The 27,568-nt window shown below is 41.6% G+C and overlaps 1 protein-coding gene and 2 long non-coding RNA genes across 4 annotated transcripts in view; 1 reads left to right on the top strand and 2 right to left on the bottom strand.

Moving 5' to 3' along the window:
• LOC143742263 (B-cell receptor CD22-like) overlaps positions 1-8,340 on the bottom strand; it is a 67,843-nt gene extending 59,503 nt beyond the window's left edge. Inside the window, exons 1-5 of the mRNA XM_077235032.1 lie at positions 8,287-8,340; positions 7,674-7,737; positions 7,166-7,525; positions 2,138-2,479; positions 1,774-2,040 (exon numbers count right to left, since the gene is read on the bottom strand). Coding sequence (XP_077091147.1) covers positions 1,774-2,040; positions 2,138-2,479; positions 7,166-7,525; positions 7,674-7,722 — 1,018 coding nt within the window. The 5' untranslated portion in view covers positions 7,723-7,737; positions 8,287-8,340. The remainder of the gene's footprint in view (positions 1-1,773; positions 2,041-2,137; positions 2,480-7,165; positions 7,526-7,673; positions 7,738-8,286) is intronic.
• LOC143742274 (uncharacterized) overlaps positions 1-16,433 on the top strand; it is a 29,253-nt gene extending 12,820 nt beyond the window's left edge. For both annotated transcript variants that reach the window (XR_013205417.1, XR_013205416.1), the window contains one exon: positions 16,104-16,433. This is a non-coding gene — a long non-coding RNA (uncharacterized LOC143742274). The remainder of the gene's footprint in view (positions 1-16,103) is intronic.
• Positions 16,434-19,602: 3,169 nt separating this feature from the next.
• LOC143742273 (uncharacterized) lies at positions 19,603-25,913 on the bottom strand. The gene is made up of 5 exons (XR_013205415.1): positions 25,771-25,913; positions 24,912-25,008; positions 22,594-24,758; positions 21,785-21,884; positions 19,603-21,631 (listed from the first exon to the last, which is right to left on the bottom strand). It is a non-coding gene; the product is annotated as an uncharacterized LOC143742273 (long non-coding RNA).
• Between the last annotated feature and the right edge of the window lie 1,655 nt (positions 25,914-27,568).

Raw genomic sequence — 27,568 nt, 5'->3', positions numbered from 1 at the left:
TACTTTTTGTGCGAAAAAAAAATAAAAAAAATAACGACTTTATTTCAACAATTCATTTCCTTCTCTGTGAGCCTCGAGTCAGTTCACTAGTGTAATAGCGTAATCTTCTGTTGTTGTACGTCACACGCATCACACACATGACCAGCGTCGGCCAATAGTGAGCCTACGTGTGACGTACAACACAGAAGCTTACGCTATTACACTACGTTAACTCACTCGAGGCCCACAGAGAAGGAAATGAATAGTTGACATAAAGTCGTTATTTTTGGGTTTTTTTGCCCACAAAAAGTATTCTCGTCGCTTGATAAACTTAAGATTGAGCCACTGTAGTCACTTGGACTATTTTAACGATGTCTTTAATAATTTTTCGGGTAACAAGTTTTAATACCTTAGAAGCCTATGGAGGAGTGATCCAGCTCTCAGATTTAATCAAAAATATCTTAATTCGTGTTCCGAAGATGAACAAAGGTCTTACGGGGTTGAACAACATGAGGGTGAGTAAATACTGACAGAACTTTCATTTTTGGGTTAACTATCCCTTTAATGTAAGAATGGGAAGTAATTAGTGACAAATAACAATGCTTTTTAAATCGTACACATTTTCTCATCCATGTAAAAAGGGTTCGCTGTCAGCAGGTTAAAGGGCAAAGTCATGTTTATTATATTTGCATTTAGTTCTTGTCGTTCACTGTACATTTACAAGCCTAGTAAAGGTTAAAAAAACTGTTTAAGCGAATGTCGTTTATAGATATATATACAACATTATTTAGAATTGTATTTTATGCATTAATTACTTTTATTGTTGACATTTACATTCAAATATATTATCAATGTAAAAAAACTGATATAAAACCTTCACTGTATCTTTACTTTCAAATATTTAAAGTGAAGTTTTTATATTTAATATAATATGTATAATTAATATTTTCTGTATTTATTTACACTATTCCTCTCTCTCTTTCTCTGCATATAAAATAAATGATATGCTATATTTTATACTTCTAGTCAGTGGCGTAACAAATCAGTCCCAGGCCCATATGCAAAAAAATGTATATGAGCCCCCCTAACCCCGCCCTCCAAGTACATCGAAGAGACATTTATAGACCTTCACTGTAGCATAAAAATAAAAAAAGACACTACCCAACAACTTTTCACAACCAGAACGGAACAACAAAAAAGTCTAACATAACAAAGGCTCAGTCAGTGTCAATAATAAACTACTGAATGCAAACGATCGTGAAACAGCAGCCCAAAATGTAAAAGCACAAACCTACTCACTAATTTTAGTTGGATTCTCCAGGCCCTTCTTTCGGCAAATGAAAAAGATTATGTGACATTGTGCTCTGCAATTGTTTTTTATTATTGTTTTTATGAGCTTCAGTTTTAAAAAATGAGCGCTCCGCTGAAGCAACAATAACCTCTCACACACTGTTTTCTTGTTTTAATTTGGCGCTATGCAGCATTTGCTTGTAGTGCAGCATCATTAAAAAATGACGGGGTAGTTCTCCGGCAGCCGTGGGGTGCAAAAAAAAAACACATGCACACAATAAATTACAGAGAAATGAGAAATTACTGCACATGACTGTTACATTCCCTCGTTCTTTTGGGCGGCGGGCTCCCAAATGGCCCGGGCCCATTTGCACGTGCATACCCTGCATGCCCAGACACTACGCCACTGCTTCTAGTATATATGTGTGTATGTATAAAGTCTGAAATCTGAAGTCTAATGTACTAATGACTGTGAGTAAATTAGAAGAGACTCTTGATACTCACACTGGACGTCCAGCAGCACTGATGCGTTCTGAGCGCCGTGTTCGTTCTGAGCTGTACAGACGTATCGTCCGCTGTGTGTCGGGTCAGTGTTGCTGATGGTCAGGTTCTGTCCGCTCTGCACTGGTTTCAGTGGTTCTTCAGTGTCTTTGTACCAGGTGTAGTTGAGCACCGGTGGGTTTGCATCACTGCTGCAGCTCAGAGTCACTGAACGGCCCTCCAGAACAAAACCAGATGCATTTACATGCGCAGATGTGTTTTTAGGAGCATCTAATGGAGGAGAAAAACATTCAGGCAATTATATTATGATTTACAGCTCTAATTCTAGATGATCAGACAATGTTGATTGAATGTATCCCTGTCTTACACTGAACATGTAGCGTACGGGACTTGTGCTTTGTGATCTGCTGCTGAAGCTGGTGTGTTACAGTGCAGGTGAAAGTGGCTAAATGATGACGGTGAGTTACAGTGAAGATCAGATCAGAGATGAGCTCAGTTTGCTCCTGACGCTGCTGTTGTGTGACGCTCTCGTTGAGGAGGTGTTCAGGAGACGAGCTCCATGTGAGATTTGCTGGACGAGAAGAACAGAAGATCTTAGTCGAGCAGCGCAGATTCACAGAGCTTCCCTTCTTCACCTCCTTCTCCTCCTTCCCCTTCTTCATCTTCTGCTGATCCATAAACAGAGTCACTGTAGGTTTGGGTGGAGAATCTACAACACATAGAGATGCAGTCAAACATTACAGGATAATCATATCCAATAATGAAGGCCCATATTGTACAGTAGTAGATTTATTTTCAATGCAACTCATTTTGTATTGTGGACTTGATCTATTTTCTGTGAATGTGCAAGACTTCTGATTCATTAGCCGTTATACACATTATGCGCTAGAGAATGATGTCACAGTGTCTGGTTGTTCCCTGAGTTAAACACTAGAGGTCCTCAGTTTTCACGGTGTCTATGCATTCTCACTACAATTCCCATGATCCTGTCTGTCACTGATTGTTCATTGCCTTACAGCTGTTTCTTGTCACCTTGTTCGCACTTGTGTATATACACCCTGTCTGTTTCAGTGTTTGTCACAGAGTCCTTGTATTATGTCCCCACACTTCCGTTATTTGTATCTGACTGATTCTCGTTTGTACTTTATGCTTTGGATTGCCTTATTGGACTTTTGACCCTTGCCTGGACTGGTGTTGTGAGTACGGATTACCCCATAATTAAATACTGCTATTTGATCTTACGTTTCCTGTGTGTGTGTATCGTGACAGAAGGACTCCGTCACAATGTCAAGATCCAGCAGTACGAGGTTCTGTGTTCCCTCCCTGGCTAATGGGAGGAAGGGAGCAGTATCGAGCGGGAGTCCTCAAAGTCAGAGAGGCGGAGCCTCGCATGAACATTTTTCAATGTTTTGCATTGTGGGCCCGTCAGACTGAGGAAGCCGGGGCGGCAAAGTCTCCAGCGCCCCCTTCCTTCGGACCCGGAGAGTCTTTTGAGGGAACCCGTCTGGCCAGGTTTCCCGGAACCCGTGGAGTCCGAAGGGGAGGAGGTGGACCCCGACACCATTCTCTGTTTTTCAATCCTGGACCTTTGATGTCCAGCCCAGAGCTTCCCTCGCCGCCGGTCTCGTCCAGCCCAGAGTCGGCACTTTGCCATCAAAAGCGGTGGAGGAGGAAGACTTCCTGCCTCCCCAACGTTGCGGAGGCCGTCCCCGTGCAGCTCGCTGTCATCCCGGAGATCGTTCCCGTGCGGTATGCTGTCATCTCGGATGTCATCCGCGTGCAGTATGCTGTCATCTCGGAGGTCGTCCCCGTGCAGTATGCTGTCATCTCGGAGGCCGTCCCCGTGCAGTATGCTGTCATCTCGGAGGTCGTCCCCGTGCAGTATGCTGGCGTCCCGGTGGTCGTCCCACGCAGACCACTGTGGTTCCAGAGGTTGTCCTCGTGCAGTCCACTGTCATCCCAGAGATCGTCCTGGAGATCCCCCCCGCCCAAAGGGTCTTCACCGCCCTGGCCGCCCAAAGGGTCTTCACCGCTCTGGCCACCCGATGGACTGTCTTCTCCGCCCTGGCCGCCAGCTAAGCCGTCACCCCTTGTTCCTCTTCCCCTTCCCCTTCATGGACCTGGCCCACCATCCCTCCCCCTGGTCTTCCACCATTCCACCTCCCTCCTGGACTCTTGTTTTGTTTTGTGTGGTGTCTTGGAGCGTCTGGTTCCGTTCCGTAAAGGGGGGGTTTCTGTCACAGTGTCTGGTTGTTCCCTGGGTTAAACACTAGAGATCCTCAGTTTTCACAGTGTCTATGCATTCTCACAACAATTCCCATGATCCTGTCTGTCACAGATTGTTCATTGCCTTACAGCTGTTTCTCGTCACCTTGTTAGAACTTGTGTATATATACCCTGTCTGTTTCAGTGTTTGTCACGGAGTTCTTGTATTATGTCCCCACATTTCCGTTATTTGTATCTGACTGGTTCACGTTTGTACTTTGTTTTGGATTGCCTTATTGGACTTTTGACCCTTGCCTGGACTGGTGTTGTGAGTACGGATTACCCCATAATTAAATACTGCTATTGGATCTTACGTTTCCTGTGTGTGTGTAGCGTGACAAATGAAGCACGCAGCCATCTTTAGCATTTTGTGTTTGAACTTCTGTTTTTGCAGTAGCTCTTGTTCTGTTGAAGAGTTGCTGGTGAAGTGGATTTACTTATTGTAGAGTTAATGAAAGTTATCATGAGCATTGTAATGTTTGTAATGTCATAAAAAATCCCAGTAGGCCAGGAAGAATTTAAAACGAGCGGTTCATTCATAAATCCATAAGATGTTACATGCTGGAAATACAAACCGGAAGACAGGACACAATGAGCACAGTGCTGAAAAAGGAGGGGGCTACATAAGGTATATTATAAAAAAACTAGAAGAATAACAAAGTGCAGTAAACGGTAAAACTACTTGCGCTACACATCAGTGCATTCAGACATGGGCAGTATTTCAATTAAATGTATTTTAAATACGTATTTAATTACTTTAGTGTATTTTGTAATTTGTATTCTGCAGGTGTGGAAAAATTTAAATGTATTTTGTAACAAAATATTTTGAGGGAGTGTATTTGGAGTATTTCAAATACTTAAATACTTAAGAAAAATCACCATAGTAAATGATTTTGCCATATTTTCGGTCTGATGTTGGCAATGACAATGTCCAGGTTAGATGCACGAAAATCACGTGACACCCTGTAGACCGGGCTCCCTCCAAGAAGTGAATGAGTTTTGAACTCTTAAAAACGGCATTAAAGGGTTAGTTCACCCAAAAATGAAAATGATGTCATTAATGACTCACCCTCATGTCGTTCCAAGCCCGTAAGACCTCCGTTCATCTTCGGAACACAGTTTAAGATATTTTAGATTCAGTCCGAGAGCTGTTTGTCCCTCCATTGAAAATTTATGTACGGTATACTGTCCTTGTCCAGAAAGGCAATAAAGACATCATCAAAGTAGTCCATGTGACCTCAGTGAGTTAGTTAGAATTTTTTGAAGCATCGAAAATACATTTTTGTTCCAAAAATAACAAAAACGACGACTTTATTCAGCATTGTATTCTCTTCCGGTTCTTTTGTCAATCCGCGTTCATGAGTCCGCTGACGTAAGACGAGCTGACGTGTTATCTGGTGCGCCCGAGCTTCGTTTACAGTCTGAGGGAGACGCACGCTGTAAACAAACAATCTTTGCAAACATGTCTAAGGATTTCGACACAGGGGAGACTTGCATTTTTTTTAACCAGACATATTTATTTGAACCCGAATACACGGACACACCAGATAACACGTCAGCAGCGTCTTACGTCAGCAGCGTCACTGGCCTCGTGAACGCGGATTGACAACAGAACCGGAAGAGAATACAATGCTGAATAAAGTCGTCGTTTTTGTTATTTTTGGAACAAAATGTATTTTCGATGCTTCAAAAAATTCTAACTAACTCACTGAGGTCACGTGGACTACTTTGATGATGTCTTTATTGCCTTTCTGGACAAGGACAGTATACCGTACATAGATTTTCAATGGAGGGACAGAAAACTCTCGGACTAAATCTAAAATATCTTAAACTGTGTTCCGAAATGAACGGAGGTCTTACGGGCTAGGAACGACATGAGGGTGAGTCATTAATGACATAATTTTCATTTTTGGCTGAACTAACCCTTTAAGGTAAAGTGTTTTGTGAAAAATATACAGTCTACACACACACATATTGCACACTGAACAGCATTATAGAGAAAATAATTGTGCCTTATGAGACCAATGCACTGTGTTGTCATTCATAAAAGGACATCAAAGGCCCTACCTATTATGAAACAGCATGTCTGTCGTAACTCCACTGAAATCTCCATGCTAAGCAAATAAAGCGTTCACAATATAACGTTCACCATCTGGAGTTTTTACATGTTTTTAAACGTATTACATGAGAAATATTGATATTGATTTTGTATAAAATAATCATCAATCCTATTGTTTTTCAGTAATTCCGCACGCAGCGCGATTCTACTATGGAAAAGGCACACGGGGGTCAGGGCAGTTAGAGTCTCGTTTTTTAAACAAACCCACACATATTATGATTAATTTGATTAATCATATATATTATGATTAAAATGGAATGGGGGGGGGGGGGGGGGTTTGCTAACACAGAAACCGAAAATTCTCGGGGCAGCAGCATTTGTCCAAATTTCAATCCTAACCGTTCTATTTCATCAGAAACGATCTTAAAACAGGGCTTTAAGTGTAAAATACCGAACTTGTCCTTTAAGGCACGAGTAGAGTAACGGTGATAATATGGCTACGTAGCCTATATCAAACACGTTTTGCTATTAAGGGCAGCCTACCACACCATTGATGTGAACTTAGCTATACATGCCATTTACGTCAGAGGGAGCTATTTCCGGCCCTGTAGAGATTTAGTGAAATGCCCATACTTTTTTATTTTGCTTCTTCGCCATTTTTAATTTACACATGTCTCATATTTGTGTTATTGCTGCTATTTGTGTTATTGACCTTTCAGTAATAAAAAAAAAAGACTTAAGATTATTGTGGGAGTATTTTTGTATTTTCCAAATACTAATTACTTGTATTTTATTTTAATACATTTTTCACATCAGTATTTTGTATTTTATTTTGTTACATTTTATGAGCCAGTATTTGTATTTTGTAACAAAATAGTTTTTGATGTATTTGTGCCCACCTCTGTGTGCATTTATGATTATGATAAACTGAAAGAATAATTATCCGTTTGCAGCATAACGGAATGTTTTTTAAGTAACTGGAAGTGACGCGAGTAGCTTCACTTTCACCTTACAAATGGCCACATCACATTTATATTTAGATAGAAGCAGCATTAACAATATGACACTCACCTATGACAGCAATTTCAATTTGGTATTCAGGAACGATGTAGTTGTATTTCAATGTACCGCTGTGAAGTCTGAAGTAATATGACCCATTATGACTTTGATTGACATTATCGAAGCGGGTGGTGCAGTTTTTCTCTGTAGGAGTGCCAAATATTTCTCCTTTTAACAATCCAGTGTTGGGGCTACTGGAGTCAAACACTACAGTGTCAGGGTTTTCGTCTTTATACCATATTCTCTTTGCATCTTTAGTGAGGTCTCCTTCATGTGTTTGATCAATATCAAATCTGCAGGGTATGAAAACACATGATCCTCGTAGAGCTTCTACTCTCTTCGGCAGACTGATATTAAAAACACAAAAAACTCCTAAAACACACAGACAAGAGGAACTGATCACACAGAGTTTACATGCAGAATAAACTGCCGCACTTATTGCTCTTTAATCTTACAAAGGTCATATGAAAATGCTTTCAGAATATTAATTCAGCATTGGAATAATCTATAAGAATGAAACCTTGTATCAGACATCCAGTGAGGAGGAACGTCACAGATATTTCCATCATTCACATTCACTCCACCTTACAACAGAAAATACAAACACACAATCATATACACTCTTATTGTATGGCTCTTTATTGGCATTGATGGTTTTATGAAGAACCTTTAACATCCATGGAATCTTTCCATTCCATAAAAGGTTATTTATAGTGAAAAAAACAATGTTCAGATTATTTAAAGGTTCTTCATATTAAGAAAAAATGGTTCTTTTAAGAAGTGTGAAAAAGTGAGAAAGTTTCCATAAATTGTTCTTCTATGGAATCGCTGCATGTGAAAAAAACACTCTTTTGGAACCGTTATTTTTAAGAGTGTATAAACTTAACAATTATTTCCAACTTAAACTTTGGTCTAAACATTATTTCTAAATCCAAAATCAATTTTTCATGAGTGAGAGAAATGTCATGAGAAAAAATACCGGCTACTAAATCAAACTCTAAATACCTCAAAAATGTTAACTTTTTTTTTTAGAAAGATTAAAAACAGTTTAATCTTGAACATGTTTTACAACCTGAGTGTCAAAAGACGGAAAATCTCAAAATGACAGAAGTTTGTTGTGTGTAAATGCTTACCAGAGAAGAGTGAAAGAGCGACTGTGACTCTTCTTCACTGGATAGAGGGAGAACTGTGTGAAAACAACATGTCTTTACTGATATTACAGTTTTCACCACTTCCCCTTTCAGTCCGAACTAAATAACTATAGCCTGAGTAAATATATATGCGAATCAGTATGAAGATTATAATACCCCCCACCCTAAAAAAAAATTAAAAATTTACTTGAAATGTCTTGTGAGATCCAGTGTAGAAATAATAATTCTAAATGCTCAACAATTCTTAAATATTATTCAGGAATAAGTGTTAAATCACATTTTAAATGAAATCCTACAGTTGCAAACATTGTGATTGAAATATTAACTTTTCATTTCATTGCGTTTCTTAGTTTTTAAGGTTGGCTATTATAGTATTACAGTAAGAAACATGGGAAATTCTGGACTAAATAGCTTACAGATTCATTCTTACCCAAGATACTGACTGAAACCGAAAGCAGAACAGATTTCAGCAAAAACTGCTGTTTTGTATCCGGTTTGTTTCTCTAATTCCGAAACCGATGATAAAATGTATGGAAGCTTGTTTCCAATTCCACCAATAAAAAATGTATTACTCTCAGTGTCACTTTCATCAAAAAATTTTCATTAAGATCCTTAAAAATAAATAAAAATAAAAAATATATTTTATTTTGCCTATATTAACAATGGTCAGAATGGGGATGGGGATGGGGGGGTCAATAATGCCATGCTCAGGGACGGCGCTCATTAGTGAATCACGATCATATTTTCTCCTCATCAACCGCGATCATAATAAAGTGCTATTAAATATGAAGCAAAAGACCGTGGGCTTCAGGCACATCTCAGAATAGCTCAGAAGATAACAAGTCTGCCAATTCTCACACATTCAACATGAGAGACACTGACACGCTCTCACGCCACGTCCGTTTTAACACGCAGTGAAAAATCGCAGGTTAATATGATATGAAACAGTCTCAGCCAGGGGCGCCGCTCGAAATTTTGGGCCCTATAAGAATATGACGTTGGGCCCCCTACCGCACCCATTTCATAAAATCGATCTCTGGGGCCCCAGAAGTGTGTGGTCCTAACTCCACCGGCATTACAGCATGAACAGCATTAAATATAAAAACACATGCCTTACCTTTTGGTTGAAGTGCAGTTTTTATTGCATAAGTGGTATAACGTTTTGCTGAAAGCTGATTTTTTTATTGTCGCTTCCATTCTCCTGATTGCTATTATTTAATTTATTTGTTAACAAAAACATCCAGGGAAGATTGAATAGGCCTGTTTCTTTTCATTTTTACTCAGTATCTGACAGCTGTTAAAGTATAATTTAAATTGTGTATAAACACAATTGGGTTTTCGACATTGTTAAAATAATAATAAAAACATGTTGTTTTTTTCTGAAGTGGGATCCAATCTTCAGCTGGCTGACAGGAGCCGTCACTGGCATGTCATGTGACCTGTCAGTGGCTGGCTGGCAGTCTGCCTTAGCAAGTTTCAGAAACTGTTTATTTTTGGAAGTATTTGTGTTTTGTGTTCCTCCCTCTCTAGCTCATTTAATATGCATCTGTTGACATGATTATGTTAAAAAATGCCTTATATTAATCCAAGTTGTTAATTTTAATAATAATACCAGCTGATAGACTCCCTGTATGTTTACAGCATTAGTTGAGAGATTTTTTTTTTCTTGAGAAAAATTCACATGTAGCTACTGTACCTGATATTTATCCAAATTCATCTATATGGACTCAAGATCGGAATCAAATTGCAAGTTTCTGAATTGAAATCGTGAAATAGGCTACCGGACATTGTACCTTGTAAAAGAAATTTACAACACCCCCCCTCCATCCATAATTCTCACTCCATGCTAAACTCAAAAGTTAGCAGTCCTGAACAATAGATGCATGTCCTCTCGTGATCTGCTATTGGTGAGTAGCTACTTTGGTGGCTTAAAAACCCCTGATTATTGTCGAAAGCTCCGATCTTTTTGAAGATTCACTCAAAATGTAACCATCAAATAATATAAATTCTTACATAATTCTAAACATAATGCGTTAAACAGACGTCTTGACCGTTGTGCCTCGTCTGCTTTATCAGTTTCTCACGCCATGTTTCAAGTTCTACACCCTGTGCTCTTTTCCATTTTGTTTGCATTTATGGACTACTCTCACTGAGCCTAATGACGCACTTCCACTTTATAGTAATACATATCACTTATTGCATTAAAAGCACAAATGTGTTCACTCATTTGCCCACGTCACAGTGAGGGTAGGGTTTAGGGGTGGGGTCGGGTGAAAGCCATTAGTGCTGCATTCCACTTTTAGACACACACTTGCAAACGTCCCTAAGCACTTCCCCTCGGGGGACTCCCTGCCGCCATTTTGAAGTGTGTTCCACTTCGTGAAGTGGACGAGAGAAGTTTATATGGACAGACCCTCGCTTCCTCAATTTTGACCAAGGGAGCGAGTCTAATTCATATGTACACTTGACCACTCAGTGTGCAGTGTGAGAGGGGGAGTGGCCACTCAATGTGCAGTGTGAGAGGGGGTGTGGTCACTCAGTGTGCAGTGTGAGAGGGGGAGTGACCACTCAGTGTGCAGTGTGAGAGAGGGAGTGACCACTCAGTGTGCAGTGTGAGAGGGGGAGTGGCCACTAAGTGTGCAGTGTGAGAGGGGGAGTGACACTCAATGTGCAGTGTGAGAGGGGGAGTGACCACTCAGTGTGCAGTGTGAGAGGGGGAGTGACCACTCAATGTGCAGTGTGAGAGGGGGAGTGACCACTCAGTGTGCAGTGTGAGAGGGGGAGTGACCACTCAATGTGCAGTGTGAGAGGGGGAGTGGCCACTCAGTGTGCAGGGTGAGAGGGGTTGTGGCCACTCAGTGTGCAGTGTGAGAGGGGGAGTGACCACTCAATGTGCAGTGTGAGAGGGGGAGTGACCACTCAGTGTGCAGTGTGATAGGGGGAGTGACCACTCAATGTGCAGTGTGAGAGGGGGAGTGGCCACTCAGTGTGCAGTGTGAGAGGGGGAGTGACCACTCAGTGTGCAGTGTGAGAGGGGGTGTGGCCATTCAATGTGCAGTGTGAGAGGGGGAGTGACCACTCAATGTGCAGTGTGAGAGGGGGAGTGACCACTCAGTGTGCAGTGTGAGAGGGGGAATGGCCATTCAATGTGCAGTGTGAGAGGGGGAGTGACCACTCAATGTGCAGTGTGAGAGGGGGAGTGACCACTCAGTGTGCAGTGTGAGAGGGGGAGTGACCACTCAGTGTCCAGTGTGAGAGGGGGAGTGACCACTCAATGTGCAGTGTGAGAGGGGAGTGACCACTCAGTGTGCAGTGTGAGAGGGGGAGTGACCACTCAGTGTGCAGTGTGAGAGGGGGAGTGGTCACTCAGTGTGCAGTGTGAGAGGGGGAGTGACCACTCAGTGTGCAGTGTGAGAGGGGGAATGGCCATTCAATGTGCAGTGTGAGAGGGGGAGTGACCACTCAGTGTGCAGTGTGAGGGGGAGTGGCCACTCAGTGTGCAGTGTGAGAGGGGGAGTGACCACTCAGTGTGCAGTGTGAGGGGGAGTGGCCACTAAGTGTGCAGTGTGAGAGGGGGAGTGACACTCAATGTGCAGTGTGAGGGGGAGTGGCCACTAAGTGTGCAGTGTGAGAGGGGGAGTGGCCACTCAGTGTGCAGTGTGAGAGGGGGAGTGACCACTCAGTGTGCAGTGTGAGGGGGAGTGGCCACTAAGTGTGCAGTGTGAGAGGGGGAGTGGCCACTCAGTGTGCAGTGTGAGAGGGGGAGTGACCACTCAGTGTGCAGTGTGAGAGGGGGAGTGACCACTCAGTGTGCAGTGTGAGAGGGGGAGTGACCACTCAGTGTGCAGTGTGAGAGGGGGAGTGACCACTCAGTGTGCAGTGTGAGAGGGGGAGTGACCACTCAGTGTGCAGTGTGAGAGGGGGAGTGGCCACTCAGTGTGCAGTGTGAGAGGGGGTGTGGCCACTCAGTGTGCAGTGTGAGAGGGGGAGTGACCACTCAGTGTCAAGTGTGAGAGGGGGTGTGGCCACTCAGTGTGCAGTGTGAGTGGGGGAGTGTCCACTCAGTGTGCAGTGTGAGAGAGGGAGTGGCCACTCAGTGTGAAGTGTGAGAGGGGGAGTGGCCACTCAGTGTGCAGTGTGAGAGGGGGTGTGGCCACGCAGTGTGAGAGGAGGAGTGGCCACAAAGTGTGCAGTGTGAGAGGGGGAGTGACCACTCAATGTGCAGTGTGAGAGGGGGTGTGGCCACTCAGTGTGCAGTGTGAGGGGGGGAGTGACCACTCAGTGTGCAGTGTGAGGGGGAGTGGCCACTAAGTGTGCAGTGTGAGAGGGGGAGTGACCACTCAATGTGCAGTGTGAGAGGGGGAGTGACCACTCAGTGTGCAGTGTGAGAGGGGGAGTGGCCACTCAATGTGCAGTGTGAGAGGGGGTGTGGTCACTCAGTGTGCAGTGTGAGAGGGGGAGTGACCACTCAGTGTGCAGTGTGAGAGAGGGAGTGACCACTCAATGTGCAGTGTGAGAGGGGGAGTGGCCACTAAGTGTGCAGTGTGAGAGGGGGAGTGACACTCAATGTGCAGTGTGAGAGGGGGAGTGACCACTCAGTGTGCAGTGTGAGAGGGGGAGTGACCACTCAATGTGCAGTGTGAGAGGGGGAGTGGTCACTCAGTGTGCAGGGTGAGAGGGGTTGTGGCCACTCAGTGTGCAGTGTGAGAGGGGGAGTGACCACTCAATGTGCAGTGTGAGAGGGGGAGTGACCACTCAGTGTGCAGTGTGAGAGGGGGAGTGGCCACTCAGTGTGCAGTGTGAGAGGGGGAGTGACCACTCAATGTGCAGTGTGAGAGGGGGAGTGGCCACTCAGTGTGCAGTGTGAGAGGGGGAGTGACCACTCAGTGTGCAGTGTGAGAGGGGGAATGGCCATTCAATGTGCAGTGTGAGAGGGGGAGTGACCACTCAATGTGCAGTGTGAGAGGGGGAGTGACCACTCAGTGTGCAGTGTGAGAGGGGGAGTGACCACTCAGTGTGCAGTGTGAGAGGGGGAGTGACCACTCAATGTGCAGTGTGAGAGGGGAGTGACCACTCAGTGTGCAGTGTGAGAGGGGGAGTGACCACTCAGTGTGCAGTGTGAGAGGGGGAGTGACCACTCAGTGTGCAGTGTGAGAGGGGGAATGGCCATTCAATGTGCAGTGTGAGAGGGGGAGTGACCACTCAGTGTGCAGTGTGAGGGGGAGTGGCCACTCAGTGTGCAGTGTGAGAGGGGGAGTGACCACTCAGTGTGCAGTGTGAGGGGGAGTGGCCACTAAGTGTGCAGTGTGAGAGGGGGAGTGGCCACTCAATGTGCAGTGTGAGAGGGGGTGTGGTCACTCAGTGTGCAGTGTGAGAGGGGGAGTGACCACTCAGTGTGCAGTGTGAGAGAGGGAGTGACCACTCAATGTGCAGTGTGAGAGGGGGAGTGGCCACTAAGTGTGCAGTGTGAGAGGGGGAGTGACACTCAATGTGCAGTGTGAGAGGGGGAGTGACCACTCAGTGTGCAGTGTGAGAGGGGGAGTGACCACTCAATGTGCAGTGTGAGAGGGGGAGTGGTCACTCAGTGTGCAGGGTGAGAGGGGTTGTGGCCACTCAGTGTGCAGTGTGAGAGGGGGAGTGACCACTCAATGTGCAGTGTGAGAGGGGGAGTGACCACTCAGTGTGCAGTGTGAGAGGGGGAGTGGCCACTCAGTGTGCAGTGTGAGAGGGGGAGTGACCACTCAATGTGCAGTGTGAGAGGGGGAGTGGCCACTCAGTGTGCAGTGTGAGAGGGGGAGTGACCACTCAGTGTGCAGTGTGAGAGGGGGAATGGCCATTCAATGTGCAGTGTGAGAGGGGGAGTGACCACTCAATGTGCAGTGTGAGAGGGGGAGTGACCACTCAGTGTGCAGTGTGAGAGGGGGAGTGACCACTCAGTGTGCAGTGTGAGAGGGGGAGTGACCACTCAATGTGCAGTGTGAGAGGGGAGTGACCACTCAGTGTGCAGTGTGAGAGGGGGAGTGACCACTCAGTGTGCAGTGTGAGAGGGGGAGTGGCCACTCAGTGTGCAGTGTGAGAGGGGGAGTGACCACTCAGTGTGCAGTGTGAGAGGGGGAATGGCCATTCAATGTGCAGTGTGAGAGGGGGAGTGACCACTCAGTGTGCAGTGTGAGGGGGAGTGGCCACTCAGTGTGCAGTGTGAGAGGGGGAGTGACCACTCAGTGTGCAGTGTGAGGGGGAGTGGCCACTAAGTGTGCAGTGTGAGAGGGGGAGTGACACTCAATGTGCAGTGTGAGAGGGGGAGTGACCACTCAGTGTGCAGTGTGAGAGGGGGAGTGACCACTCAGTGTGCAGTGTGAGAGGGGGAGTGACCACTCAGTGTGCAGTGTGAGAGGGGGAGTGACCACTCAGTGTGAGGGGGAGTGGCCACTCAGTGTGCAGTGTGAGAGGGGGAGTGACCACTCAATGTGCAGTGTGAGAGGGGAGTGACCACTCAGTGTGCAGTGTGAGAGGGGGAGTGACCACTCAGTGTGCAGTGTGAGAGGGGGAGTGGCCACTCAGTGTGCAGTGTGAGAGGGAGTGGCCACTCAGTGTGCAGTGTGAGAGGGGGAGTGGCCAGCGGCTAGAGCAGCAAAAGCCAACGTGTGCTGCTTTTACCGATATATTTACCGATATCTTTTGCATTTCTAATCCAAACAACGCCAAACTTGGCACTGCACTTACTCGTGCCCGTAGAAAAACACGTGTCAATTTTGAAATCCATCGGACTAACGGTTCGAGAGATATGCGGATAACACACACACAGTTCCTGTAATTTATAGATAGATATATGCTGGTGTGTTTCTTTGGTCCCCCAGCACTATTTGTTTGTTGAGTGAGTGTGTGTGTGTGTGTATCTCTGTGTGTGGGAGTAAGGGGGTATGAGGGCAGGTTATTGTTATCTCCCATATGTCTCCTATACTGTATTGGCGATGGCTGTGTGTTTAGCTTGAGTGGTATCAATTGGTATCAATTGCACTGATTGATATTTGGTGTGTATTTATTTATGTGTAGTATTTAAGTGATTGATTGATTAATGGATGTTTATATGTGATGCAGGGAGGAGATTAAGTCAGTTGATCAAGTCAAATTGTATTTCTTAACAGCAGACCATCAAATAATAAATGAAGATTAAAATTAATTCATCCATAATCAGGTTTAAAACTTTAATACACAAACTTACAGACTTTTGCCCTCATCTAAACAGCAAGCACAAAAGTTCACCGTAAGTCAATCTGCTATATTTGAGGCATAAAGATTAATAAAATAAAATAATTTAAACAGATGACATATGATTAAATGATAAAAAATATGCAAATGATAAAACATAAGCAATAAATTTATTTTCTCCTTTTTCTGATTAATCAATATGGCTTTGAGGTTTGCTGTGTAATGCATGTTAGATGATCACATTGATTATAGATGATCACATTAATTAACTTGATTTATTCCACAACAACCTTTGAAACCCCATGCTGAATATGTTACCCTGTTCGTTGATGTCTTATTCTTTTCTAAGCTAACGTATTGCTGATGATCATTCATTTCAAATACACAGTCAGTTGAATTGGGTTTTGTTTTCTTGGTTATTGAGCCCACATCTTTGGTCCAGTAGAGAAACTGTGAATTACCCTTATTGTATTTGGGGTTGTTACAAGTACGCACGTCTGTCAGTCTGTAGGTTTCAATAAACTGTTATTGATTCAACAACTGCCCTGTGATGAACTGGACATTTGTCCGGTGTGTTTCTCTGCTTTCAGCCCGAGACGCTGGGACAGGCTCCAACATCCCCGCATAGGACCCTACACACACAGGACAAGCACTTTGGAGAAGGGATGGATGGATGACGAGCACATGCATGAGACCAGATGAGTGTGTTAATCTGTTTCTTCTTGAGGACAATAAGTGTATCTGCATTATTATATGGAAACAGCAGGACCAGAAGCAGCTGATCTTTAGGTTTACTAGAAATCTTCCAGGCTGGTGTGTTGGACTGTTTTGCATAAAATGTGACAAAATTTATTTGAAACAAACAAAACAAATGTTATTTGCAAGTTATGTATTGACAGTTTTGAGTTTGATAATAAAGTTCTTAATTACCATTTTTGTGATTGTTTGTACATTTGAAACACCTTGTTTTAATAAATGGTTTGGAATATTGTTTCCCTTTTTCGCCCACATCAGCTTGACAATGTGTAACAAAAGATGTTGTACATGATAGCAAATGATGCAGATTCAAATCCTGAGCAGACATTTTTAAAATCATCCTAATATTAGTTCCATACAGATAAGACAATGAAGTCATTCATATAAATGAACACCGATAATGTGTAAGAAATTACTGGAAAACTTTAGAGTAAAAGCTGACAAAGCCAAGAACACAAAAGCTAAAACAAAACAATGAATATAAAGGTTCTGTAGTTCAGAGCATAATTAGATTTATTTTATCCTGAAAGTAATGGTTCAAATACGACTATTTTTTTACATTTGAATTAAAGACAGAAAACGTTAAAGCTCTAAACTTGAATTTACCATGTATAGCTCAGTGGCTCAAATATTGTATTTTATGCATGGAGTCCTTTGTTCAAATCCTATTGTTGCATATAAAACACTGTGCAAAACACCCTAAGTTCAAATCCAACTATTGCTTATATTGTTGTTTTGTTGAATGCTGTTGCTGTAGATAAACTTAAAATCAACTGTATTAAACCAACTCAAAGTCTGTGAATCAGTGGTAAATCACTTGCCTCTCATATGTGGGGTTCTTGGATCAAGTCCCACAATTCCAAATATTTTACCATATTAACACAAAGCTCTCAAGAAAAAAACCTATCCAAAACGTGAATTTTCTCATCAGATTCAGTGGCTCAAGTGGTAAAGCACTACGCTTAAATCATAGAGTCCCGGTTCTAAATACCACTATTGCTTACGTTACAGTGTTGTTTTAATTAATGCTGTAAATAAACTATAAATCAACTGAATTAATCTGTGGCTCAGTGATAAAACACTTGCCTATCATGCAAAGAGTTTCTGGTTCAAATCCTGCCATTACTAAAATTTTCTTTATAGAAAACAAAGCCCTCAATAAACCTCAGACCAACACCAACCCTTCAAGTTTCAGCATTACGTTTATGAGTTCCAATCCCCTTTTATATGCATTAAATTACATTAAAACAGTCTCGATCTGCAACTGTGTAATTCACACAAATTTCCACAGGAGGGCGAAACACATTTATGTTTATTAGACTCGATTTGCAAAAGAGTAATTCACACAAATCACCACCGGAGGGCAAAACACTTTTATGGTTATTAGACTCGATTTGTAACGGTGTAATTCACACAAATCACCACCGGTGGGCAAAATCCTTTTATGTTCATTAGACTCGATTTGTAACGGTGTAATTCATGCAAATCACCACAGGAGGGCAAAACACTTTTATGTTTATTAGACTCGATTTGTAACGGTGTACTACATAAAAATCACCACCGGTGGGCAAAATCCTTTTATGTTCATTAGACTCGATTTGTAACGGTGTAATTCACACAAATCACCACCGGAGGGCAAAACCCTTTTATGTTTATTAGACTCGATTTGTAACGGTGTAATTCACACAATCACCACAGGAGGGCAAAATCCTTTTATGTTCATTATACTCGATTTGTAACGGTGTAATTCACACAAATCACCACCGGAGGGCGAAACACTTTTATGTTCATTATACTCGATTTGTAACGGTGTAATTCACGCAAATCACCACAGGAGGGCGAAACACTTTTATGTTTATTAGACTCGATTTGTAACAGTGTAATTCACACAAATCACCACCGGAGGGCGAAACACTTTTATTTTCATTAGACTCGATTTGTAACGGTGTAATTCACGCAAATCACCACAGGAGGGCGAAACACTTTTATGTTTATTAGACTCGATTTGTAACAGTGTAATTCACACAAATCACCACCGGAGGGCGAAACACTTTTATGTTCATTATACTCGATTTGTAACAGTGTAATTCACACAAATCACCACCGGAGGGCAAAACCCTTTTATGTTTATTAGACTCGATTTGTAAAAGTGTAATTCACACAAATCACCACAGGAGAGCGAAACACTTTTATGTTCATTATACTCGATTTGTAACAGTGTAATTCACACAAATCACCACCGGAGGGCAAAACCCTTTTATGTTTATTAGACTCGATTTGCAACATTGTAATTCACACAAATCACCACCGGAGGGCGAAAGTCATTTATGTTTATTAGACTCGATTTGTAACAGTGTAATTCACACAAATCACCACAGGAGAGCGAAACACTTTTATTTTCATTAGACTCGATTTGTAACAGTGTAATTCACACAAATCACCACAGGAGGGCGAAACTCATTTATGTTTATTAGACTCGATTTGTAACAGTGTAATTCACACAAATCACCACAGGAGAGCGAAACACTTTTATTTTCATTAGACTCGATTTGTAACAGTGTAATTCACACAAATCACCACCGGAGGGCGAAACACTTTTATGTTCATTAGACTCGATTTGTAACAGTGTAATTCACACAAATCACCACCGGAGGGCGAAACACTTTTATGTTCATTATACTCGATTTGTAATAGTGTAATTCACACAAATCACCACAGGAGGGCGAAACACTTTTATGTTTATTAGACTCGATTTGTAACAGTGTAATTCACACAAATCACCACCGGAGGGCGAAACACTTTTATGTTCATTATACTCGATTTGTAATAGTGTAATTCACACAAATCACCACCGGAGGGCAAAACCCTTTTATGTTTATTAGACTCGATTTGTAAAAGTGTAATTCACACAAATCACCACAGGAGAGCGAAACACTTTTATGTTCATTATACTCGATTTGTAACAGTGTAATTCACACAAATCACCACCGGAGGGCAAAACCCTTTTATGTTTATTAGACTCGATTTGCAACATTGTAATTCACACAAATCACCACCGGAGGGCGAAAGTCATTTATGTTTATTAGACTCGATTTGTAACAGTGTAATTCACACAAATCACCACAGGAGAGCGAAACACTTTTATTTTCATTAGACTCGATTTGTAACGGTGTAATTTACACAAATCACCACCGGAGGGGAAAACCCTTTTATGTTTATTAGACTCGATTTGTAACAGTGTAATTCACACAAATCACCACAGGAGAGCGAAACACTTTTATTTTCATTAGACTCGATTTGTAACGGTGTAATTTACACAAATCACCACAGGAGGGCGAAACACTTTTATGTTTATTAGACTCCATTTGTTACGGTGTAATTTACACAAATCAATGTATTTGAACAGAAGACAGGGCAGAACATAGTGTAAATACATTGTTATGAGGGTTATGTTAGTATATTCTTCTGCTTTCACCTCTAGCAGAAGGATAGTACATAAAAGTTACTCGACTTGTATTGATTTGATTCACAAACATAACCACAGCAGGGCGCAACATATTCAAGTTCATTGGATTTCATTTGTTTTCATTCACAAAAATTAGCGCAAATAAGTCACTCTCTTGACTTATATGCAATTATATATATATACATTTTGAACAAAAGACAGGACACAACATAGATAGTGTAAATAGTTATGATTGGCAGTTTATATGTTTTTCTGCTCTCACCCTCTTACAGAAATGTAGCGCATTTAAACTGATTAGACTGTGTAATTCAAAATATCACCACATGAACGCAATAACAAATTAGAATTTAAAATGAACATGGCCAGCAAAAAGCTTTTTCAGACTAGTATCAAACAGGTTTTACCATCAAGAATAGCTCAGATTATAGCAACATTTTTGTTCAGTCAAATAATAAAAGTAAAGTATAATTATAAACCCTTGCAATGCCAGTGAATATCAAGTATTGTGAGTGAGTATTTTTCCACAATGACAAGTACAACATCTTTGAACTACAATAAAATAATTAAATCTAATGTAAAAGACTGAACCAGTCTGAGTTCTACACAATCTCTGTAGTAGAGAGGATCATTGTTTACTAAAAGTTTTTTTTAATTGTTTTTACACTAAAAACAAGATAAAGATATTACAAAGCACATGATTTACTTGAAACTCAGTGGTGTAATGGAGAAATAAATGTCTGACAACACTGGAACAGAGACGTGTGATCACTGACACAACAAACATCTTTTCCTCAACCTAAGTTGAGATCAAATATAAATGACCTTGAAAACATCATATTTGCATCTCAGGCTCTGTGCTTCAGTGGATAGTCGTCTCCCTTCCAAACCTGAAAGTCGTGGTTCAATCCCAACATTTGCTGAAGTTATTCATCATTTAAACACAAAGCTCTGGATCAAACCTGTTGAAAACGCTCATCATCTCTGCAGTCTCAGTGGCTCAGGAGAGAAAGTGTTGTGTTTCAATCACAGCGTCCTGAGATCAAATCCCACTATTGCTGACTTTCAATTGTTCTCATTAAACGAGGAGTCCAAAACACCAGCTGTCATTGTGAAATCCATGATGTGTGTGAAGTTAAGACTTTTAACTTAACTAGCTACTCCCATTATTGCTGACTTTCAAAAGACAAACATACCAGCAGAACCAATTAAAAATGTGTGGTCTAGTGGTACTGGTACCATCCCTGAAATGAAAGGTTGCCAGTTCTATTCCAGCTTATTGTTGCAGTTTAACACTCTTGTGATTTCAGACTCCGTTTCAAGAGATAAAGTTACCAGGAGCAGCGGCTGAACTGTGCAGGCTCTAGTGGCTCAGTGGTGGAGTCATGGTATCACCTTCCAAAGGTCCATGGTTCTAGCCTGTAAACGTAGCTCATGATACAAAGTGTTGTGTTGTGTTGTGGCTTGAGTTTAAATCCTGCTATTGCTCATGTTAAAGACCATTTATTGCTTTATATCCAACAAAGCGGCTCAAGCGGCTGCACTCAGGGTGAAAGCCATGGTGGTGTAGTGGTTAAACACACGTTACTGAAAGACAAGGTTGTGGCAGAGTCACCGGTTCATAGCTCAGTGTGTTAGATGTGTCATTTAACTGGTTTATTGTGAAAGCCCGGCTCACATACTGGTGAATAGTGAAATATAAGTTCCTTCACATGTTCAGACAAGAGATCTGTGGCTCACAGGTAAGAGCGCTGCCTCATGGGTTCAGAGGTTGCTGGTTTGAGTCCAGCCAGATCTCTGCGATATGAATGAATGCTGTGGTGTGAGTGAGAAGGTGTGGGGGATCATGGGGTCCCCCCTGAGCTCCCGCACGATGTCCAGCAGGGGTTATGCTTTTGACTGGAAAAAATGAAAATGGCTATTAAAATTTTCATCTGTCGTCCCTTCCCCACCTACTTAGGTTTCCATCATTTGCCTTTCAAAGGATTGGCCCTCCAAAAAGAAAATGATGGTAACCTACACACTTACACACTAACATGTCAGAAGCATTACCTGTGCCTGAGCTGATGTCCATCATTACAGTCAATGTCTGTCCACACGTCCCAGAGCTCTGCTTCTGTTGGCTGGATGTAACGATCCAAAAACATTCCTTCTGTAAGGAAAGACATCAATAAAAATAGACATTACTCCATTTTATACATCAGTCTCAAGACTAGTTCATAGATCTAAGTGGAATACAATGAAATCCTAAATCTGTACAGTGTGAAAAATACATTACAGAATATATTATACTTCAGTGATGCTGTGCCTATAATAATCTTAGGGTTCAAGTAAAATTAAGATGAGACTTTCCTTCAGAATAAACAAGAGTAATCCTAAAAGGCGGGTTTCCTGCACATGGTTTTAGCCTTTCTTGGACTGTATTTCTGATGCTTTTCATTAAAGTAAAACACTGCAGCTCTACAAAAGCATGAAGTAGCAGAAACACCAGAGCTTCACACACACACTGACTCTATCAACAAGCATCAATCCAGTAGATTATTACCTACAGTAACACTACAACAACTGAGACAAAGACCACGGTTTCCTATTATTTCACTTTACAATATACATATCTGATGGCGATTCATTAAAAGATTATAAATGTAACGCAACAACAACCTATTGATTTGTTCTTCTGAAGGTCTGACAGGGAGTTCAGCAACAGAGCAGAATATAAACAAGTCTAAATGACCTGACAGAGGAGCAGAATTCAAAATCAACACACACCTAAATAATGACCCAAATACAATAAATAAGGGCTGCTAGATGTGTGCTAATAATGTTACAAGAGAAAAACAATGTAAGTGAAGTAGACTTACAGGCCCAGTCTTGTGGCATCCTTGATTCCTGCAACGTTTGACTGTTTTCTTTTGTTTATGGGTTGAAATATGTGCTGTTAAGTGACATTATGAGAGTGTCACTGAGCTGTCATCTGCAGAATTTGTAGCCTTATTAAAACAAACTTTACATGTTGTGACTTTGACTGTTATCAAACGTAGTGTTGTCAATCACTGAAGCTGCGGGCAGAATGAACCTGAAGCTCGATTACGCCGCCTAGTGGAGCGGGTGGAAAACTGCGCTTCAGTTTCTATCGGTATTTTAGTGCCAAGAGAATCAAAGTTGATTCGGATTCAGATCGACTATATACCAAAAGGTCACACATACCTTAACATATTCATACTAAAGCAAAATACTAATTTTACTTGGTTAAATGTTTATTAGTCGGGTGACACACAGCTCATCATCAGCGCCCTCGTGTGGTCAATAAGTTTATCCGCTTTAATAATTGAAACTACAAACCCGAGGTGGCGAGTCGCAGGTGAGAGACTAACATTTACATTTTATGTTTTACAACAAATCTACGATTTTGTCACGGCCTCGACCAACAGAGCAACGTGGATCTAGTAGTTTCGTTCAATGATTCACATCAGCTTATGTGGTAAGACAGAAACAATGTTGTGTTGAACTCAGTGTAGACACATAAAATACGGGACAAAATGTGTTACGAACTTATTTTCCTTTGCCTGTGTATTGATTATTTGTTATGTTTGTTCACGATTTGACAATGACTTTGTGTTGTTTTGGTTGCATATTCATGTATTGTGATCAAACAGCTGCCTATATAAATGTGTCTAATGGCAGTTTTTTACTGCGTAATATAACAGACACATTGTCCTGTTTCTCTGCTCAGACTCCAGCATCTCTACATAGGACAAGTGTTTGGAGAATCATGGATGGAGAACAAGCACGTGCATGAGACCAGATTAATGTTCATGTACCCCACCTTGTGGACAATAAGTGTATCTGCATTAATATATGAAAACAGCATGAAGAGGAAAGAGATTTCCTGTTCCTGATGAGCCACTTTCCTGAGTTTAGCTCCAACCCTGATTAAAAACAGCTTTAGCAGCTGATCAAGATCTTCAGGATTATTAGTATCTTGCTGGAGGTTGTTGGACTGATTTATTTTTCACAAGACATAAGTCATATGTTACTTATGTTAATGACGTGTATGTGTTATCAGTTTTAGTTGAATGGAAACATGGTTTTAAATCCCTTGATATATGGAGTTCAGACTGTGGCTCAGGAGACGAAACATTGTGTTTTAATAATGGAGTCCTGAGAACAAATCCAAATATTGCTGACATTAAATTGTTGTTTTAATTAATGCTGTAGGTAAACTAAAAAATCTACCAAACTGAATCAAATCGATCATCACAAATGCCAAAGCTTCCCACAATTGCTAATATTTTTCATCATAGAAAACAAAGCCCTCAATAAAAACTTCTGGGACTCAGTGGCTCAAGAAATAAATGGTTGCATTTTAATCTTAGATAATCAATGTTAAATTGTATATTCAACAAAGTGCACCAAACAACAGATGACATTGTAGATAAAGTGGAATGGGTTCGAAACTCGCAACTGAATACCTTTTTCCATCATATAATACAAAGCTCTCAATAAAACCAGTCCAAACACACCATCAACTCAAAGGTTTCAGTGGCTCAAGATACAAAGTGTTGTGTTGTGATCCTGGAGTCCTGAGTTCAAATCCTGCCATTGCTTATGTTAAAGACCATGTATTGCATTATATCCAACAAAGCGGCTCAAACGGCAGCACTCAGTGTGAAAGCCATGGTGGTGTAGTGGTTAAACACACGTTACTGGAAGAAACGGTTGTGGCAGAGTCACCGGTTCAAACCCCATAGCTCAGTGTGTTAGATGTGTCATTTAACTGGTTTATTGTAAAAGCCCAGCTCACATACAGGTGAATAGTGAAATATAAGTTCCTTCACTTGTTCAGACAAGAGATCTGTGGCTCACAGGTAAGAGCGCTGCCTCACGGGTTCAGAGGTTGCTGGTTTGAGTCCAGCCAGATCTCTGCGATATGAATGAATGCTGTGGTGTGAGTGAGAAGGTGTGGGGGATCATGGGGTCTCCCCCTGAGCTCCCGCACGATGTCCAGCAGGGGTTATGCTTTTGACTGGAAAAAATGAAAATGGCTATTAAAATTTTCATCTGCCATCCCTTCCCCACCTACTTAGGTTACCATAATTTGCCTTTCAAAGGATTGGCCCTTCATAAAGAAAATGATGGTAACCTACACACTTACACACTAACATGTCAGAAGCATTACCTGTGCCTGAGCTGATGTCCATCATACAGTCAACGTCTGTCCACACGTCCCAGAGCTCTGCTTCTGTCGGCCGGGTTTATGCTCCACATCACTGATTCTGTAGAGTCACGGCATAAACAAAGACATCATTACACACTGTACATCTAAACAAATCTGAATTTAAAGAAAATAGTTTACAATAAAATCTGTTTGATCATAATGCATGAATCTGCAACCAAAACAACACAAAGTCATTGTGTAATCGTGAACAAACATAACAAATAATCAATACACAGGCAAAGGAAAATAAGTTCGTAACATATTTTGTCCCGTATTTTATGTGATTACAGTAATTCTGTATCAATTCATCTATTGTTTGTCTCATTTGATTCAATTACTGTCTCACGGGCCACACAATTATGAAAACACTTATTAAAACTAAAAAATAATTCCTCATTCAATGACAGACCTACAAAATTTCAGAACAAGATTACAGAAATGATACGCGACGAAAACCAAGAGCAAAAGTGTCTAGTAACTGCTTTTTTAATTAGTTTAACGTGTATAGTAATAGTATGACATTTTTCCTTAAAATACCGTTTAACTGTCATATAGCAGTCATTACCGGAAGCAGAAAAGCATGAAGCAACAGAAGAACATCCGAGCTTCACACAACTCCTGCGGACTCAACATCAATCCAGAAAACACTGCAATAAACTGAGTCCTTCATATTACATATTACAACTTATAGTGTGAATATATCAGAGGGTGATTTATTCAGAGACTAAAAAGATAACGCTACCACTAGCGATTGATTTGTTATATGGAGCGAGCAAGTCATTTGACAAGATAAATTGACTTTATGCGGAAAGTTACTTACAGGTGAGTCGCGTGTCATACTCGTTTCCTTCATTTTATCCGCCTGTGTGTCGGTTTTATTAGCAGTTGAGCTGTAATATGTGCTGTTAAAGTGATATGAAGAGCTGTCATCTCATCTGCACGTGTTGTTGTGATTGTCAGACTGAAGGAGAAACCCGCTTCTGCCGCCTTGAGGAGCGGAGGAAAACTGCACTTCACTTTGGATTATACTGGCACCGGCGATATCACATTTTTGAGACTTTGAATCATGAATCAGCAACAGAAACATGTTTAAATCCCACAGATCATCTTTTATAAAGCCTGAGCCTAAGTTATTTCATACACTTACATCAGATACAAGCTCTGTGGATCAGAAAAGTCTGGTCTTTCGTGTTTATGAATGTATTTTAACAGAAGAACATGGGGACAGCAGAAAGAATACATTTAAGCTAATTGGACTCGATTTGCAACGATGTAATTCACGAAAATCACCAAAGGAGTGCGTTTAAACAGTTTTGTTTAGTCAGATAATGAAAGTGAATTATAACTACAAACCCTTACAATGTCAGTATTGTAATCAATTATTTTTCCACAATGACAAAAAGTTCAACATCTTGAGGTTTGAACTACGTAAAAAGTAATCAGATCTAATGTAAAAGACTAAAACCAGCCCTGAGTTCTACACAATCTCTGTGGTAGAGGATAGTTTTTTTTACACTGCAAACTAGACAAAGAGATTATGAAAAACATGTTTTATCTGAAACTCAGTGGTGCAATGGATAAATGAGTGCGTTTGAATCACAACACTGAAACAGAGACATGTGATCAAATCCTACAGACATGATGAATGTCTTTTTCCTCAACCTATGTTAAGATCAAATCTAAATGATATTAAAAAACATAATATTTGCATCTCAGGCTCTATGGTTCAGTGGATAGTTTGAAACCTCTCTTCTAAACCTGAAAGTCCTGGTTCAATCCCAACATTTGCTGAAGTTATTCATCATTTAAACACAAAGCTCTGGATCAAACCTGTTGAAAACGCTCATCATCTCTGCAGTCTCAGTGGCTCAGGAGAGAAAGTGTTGTGTTTCAATCACAGCGTCCTGAGATCAAATCCCACTATTGCTGACTTTCAATTGTTCTCATTAGACGAGGAGTCCAAAACATTAGCTGTCATTGTGAAATCCATGATGGGCGAGTGGATAAACACACACACACACTCTCTGAGAACAAGAATGTGATGAAGGCACAGGATCAAATCTCACTTTAACTGCTTTATTGGAAACTCTCAGGATAATAGTGAAATATAAGTTCCTTCACATGGTCAGACAAGAGATCTGTGGCTCACAGGTACGAGCGCTGCCTCACGGGTTCAGAGGTTGCTGGTTTGATCCCAGTCGGGTCTCTGCGATAGGAGTGAATGTGTGTGTGAGTGGGGCGCCCAAAGGAGGGGGAAACCAGTGCGGTCTCCCCCCGGAGCTTCCGACACAGTCACCAGCAGGGGTTATGCTTTTGGACAACAAGGAAACAAAACTTTATTTGTATATAAGAAGAATCACACTCTGTCCCTTCCCCAACTGTTTAGGTTCCCATCATTTGCTTTTCAAAGGGGAGACCCTTCAAAAAGAAAGTGATGGGAACCTACATGTTTAGCACAGTAAAACACACAGACACATCATATACATTACCTGTCCATGAGCAGATGTCCATCATTACAGTCAATGTCTGTCCACACGACTCTGATCTCTGCTTCTGTCGGCCGGGTTTACGCTCCACAACACATCACTGATTCTGGAGAGTCACGGCATAAACAAAGA

The sequence above is a fragment of the Siphateles boraxobius genome, unplaced genomic scaffold (assembly GCF_051911475.1).
Source record: "Siphateles boraxobius isolate OS27281-9 unplaced genomic scaffold, OSU_SipBor_1 19, whole genome shotgun sequence".
Classification (NCBI taxonomy): Eukaryota; Metazoa; Chordata; class Actinopteri; order Cypriniformes; family Leuciscidae; genus Siphateles; species Siphateles boraxobius.
Note: the sequence above shows the minus strand (reverse complement) of the source record. Positions and strands in the feature narration are given on the sequence as shown.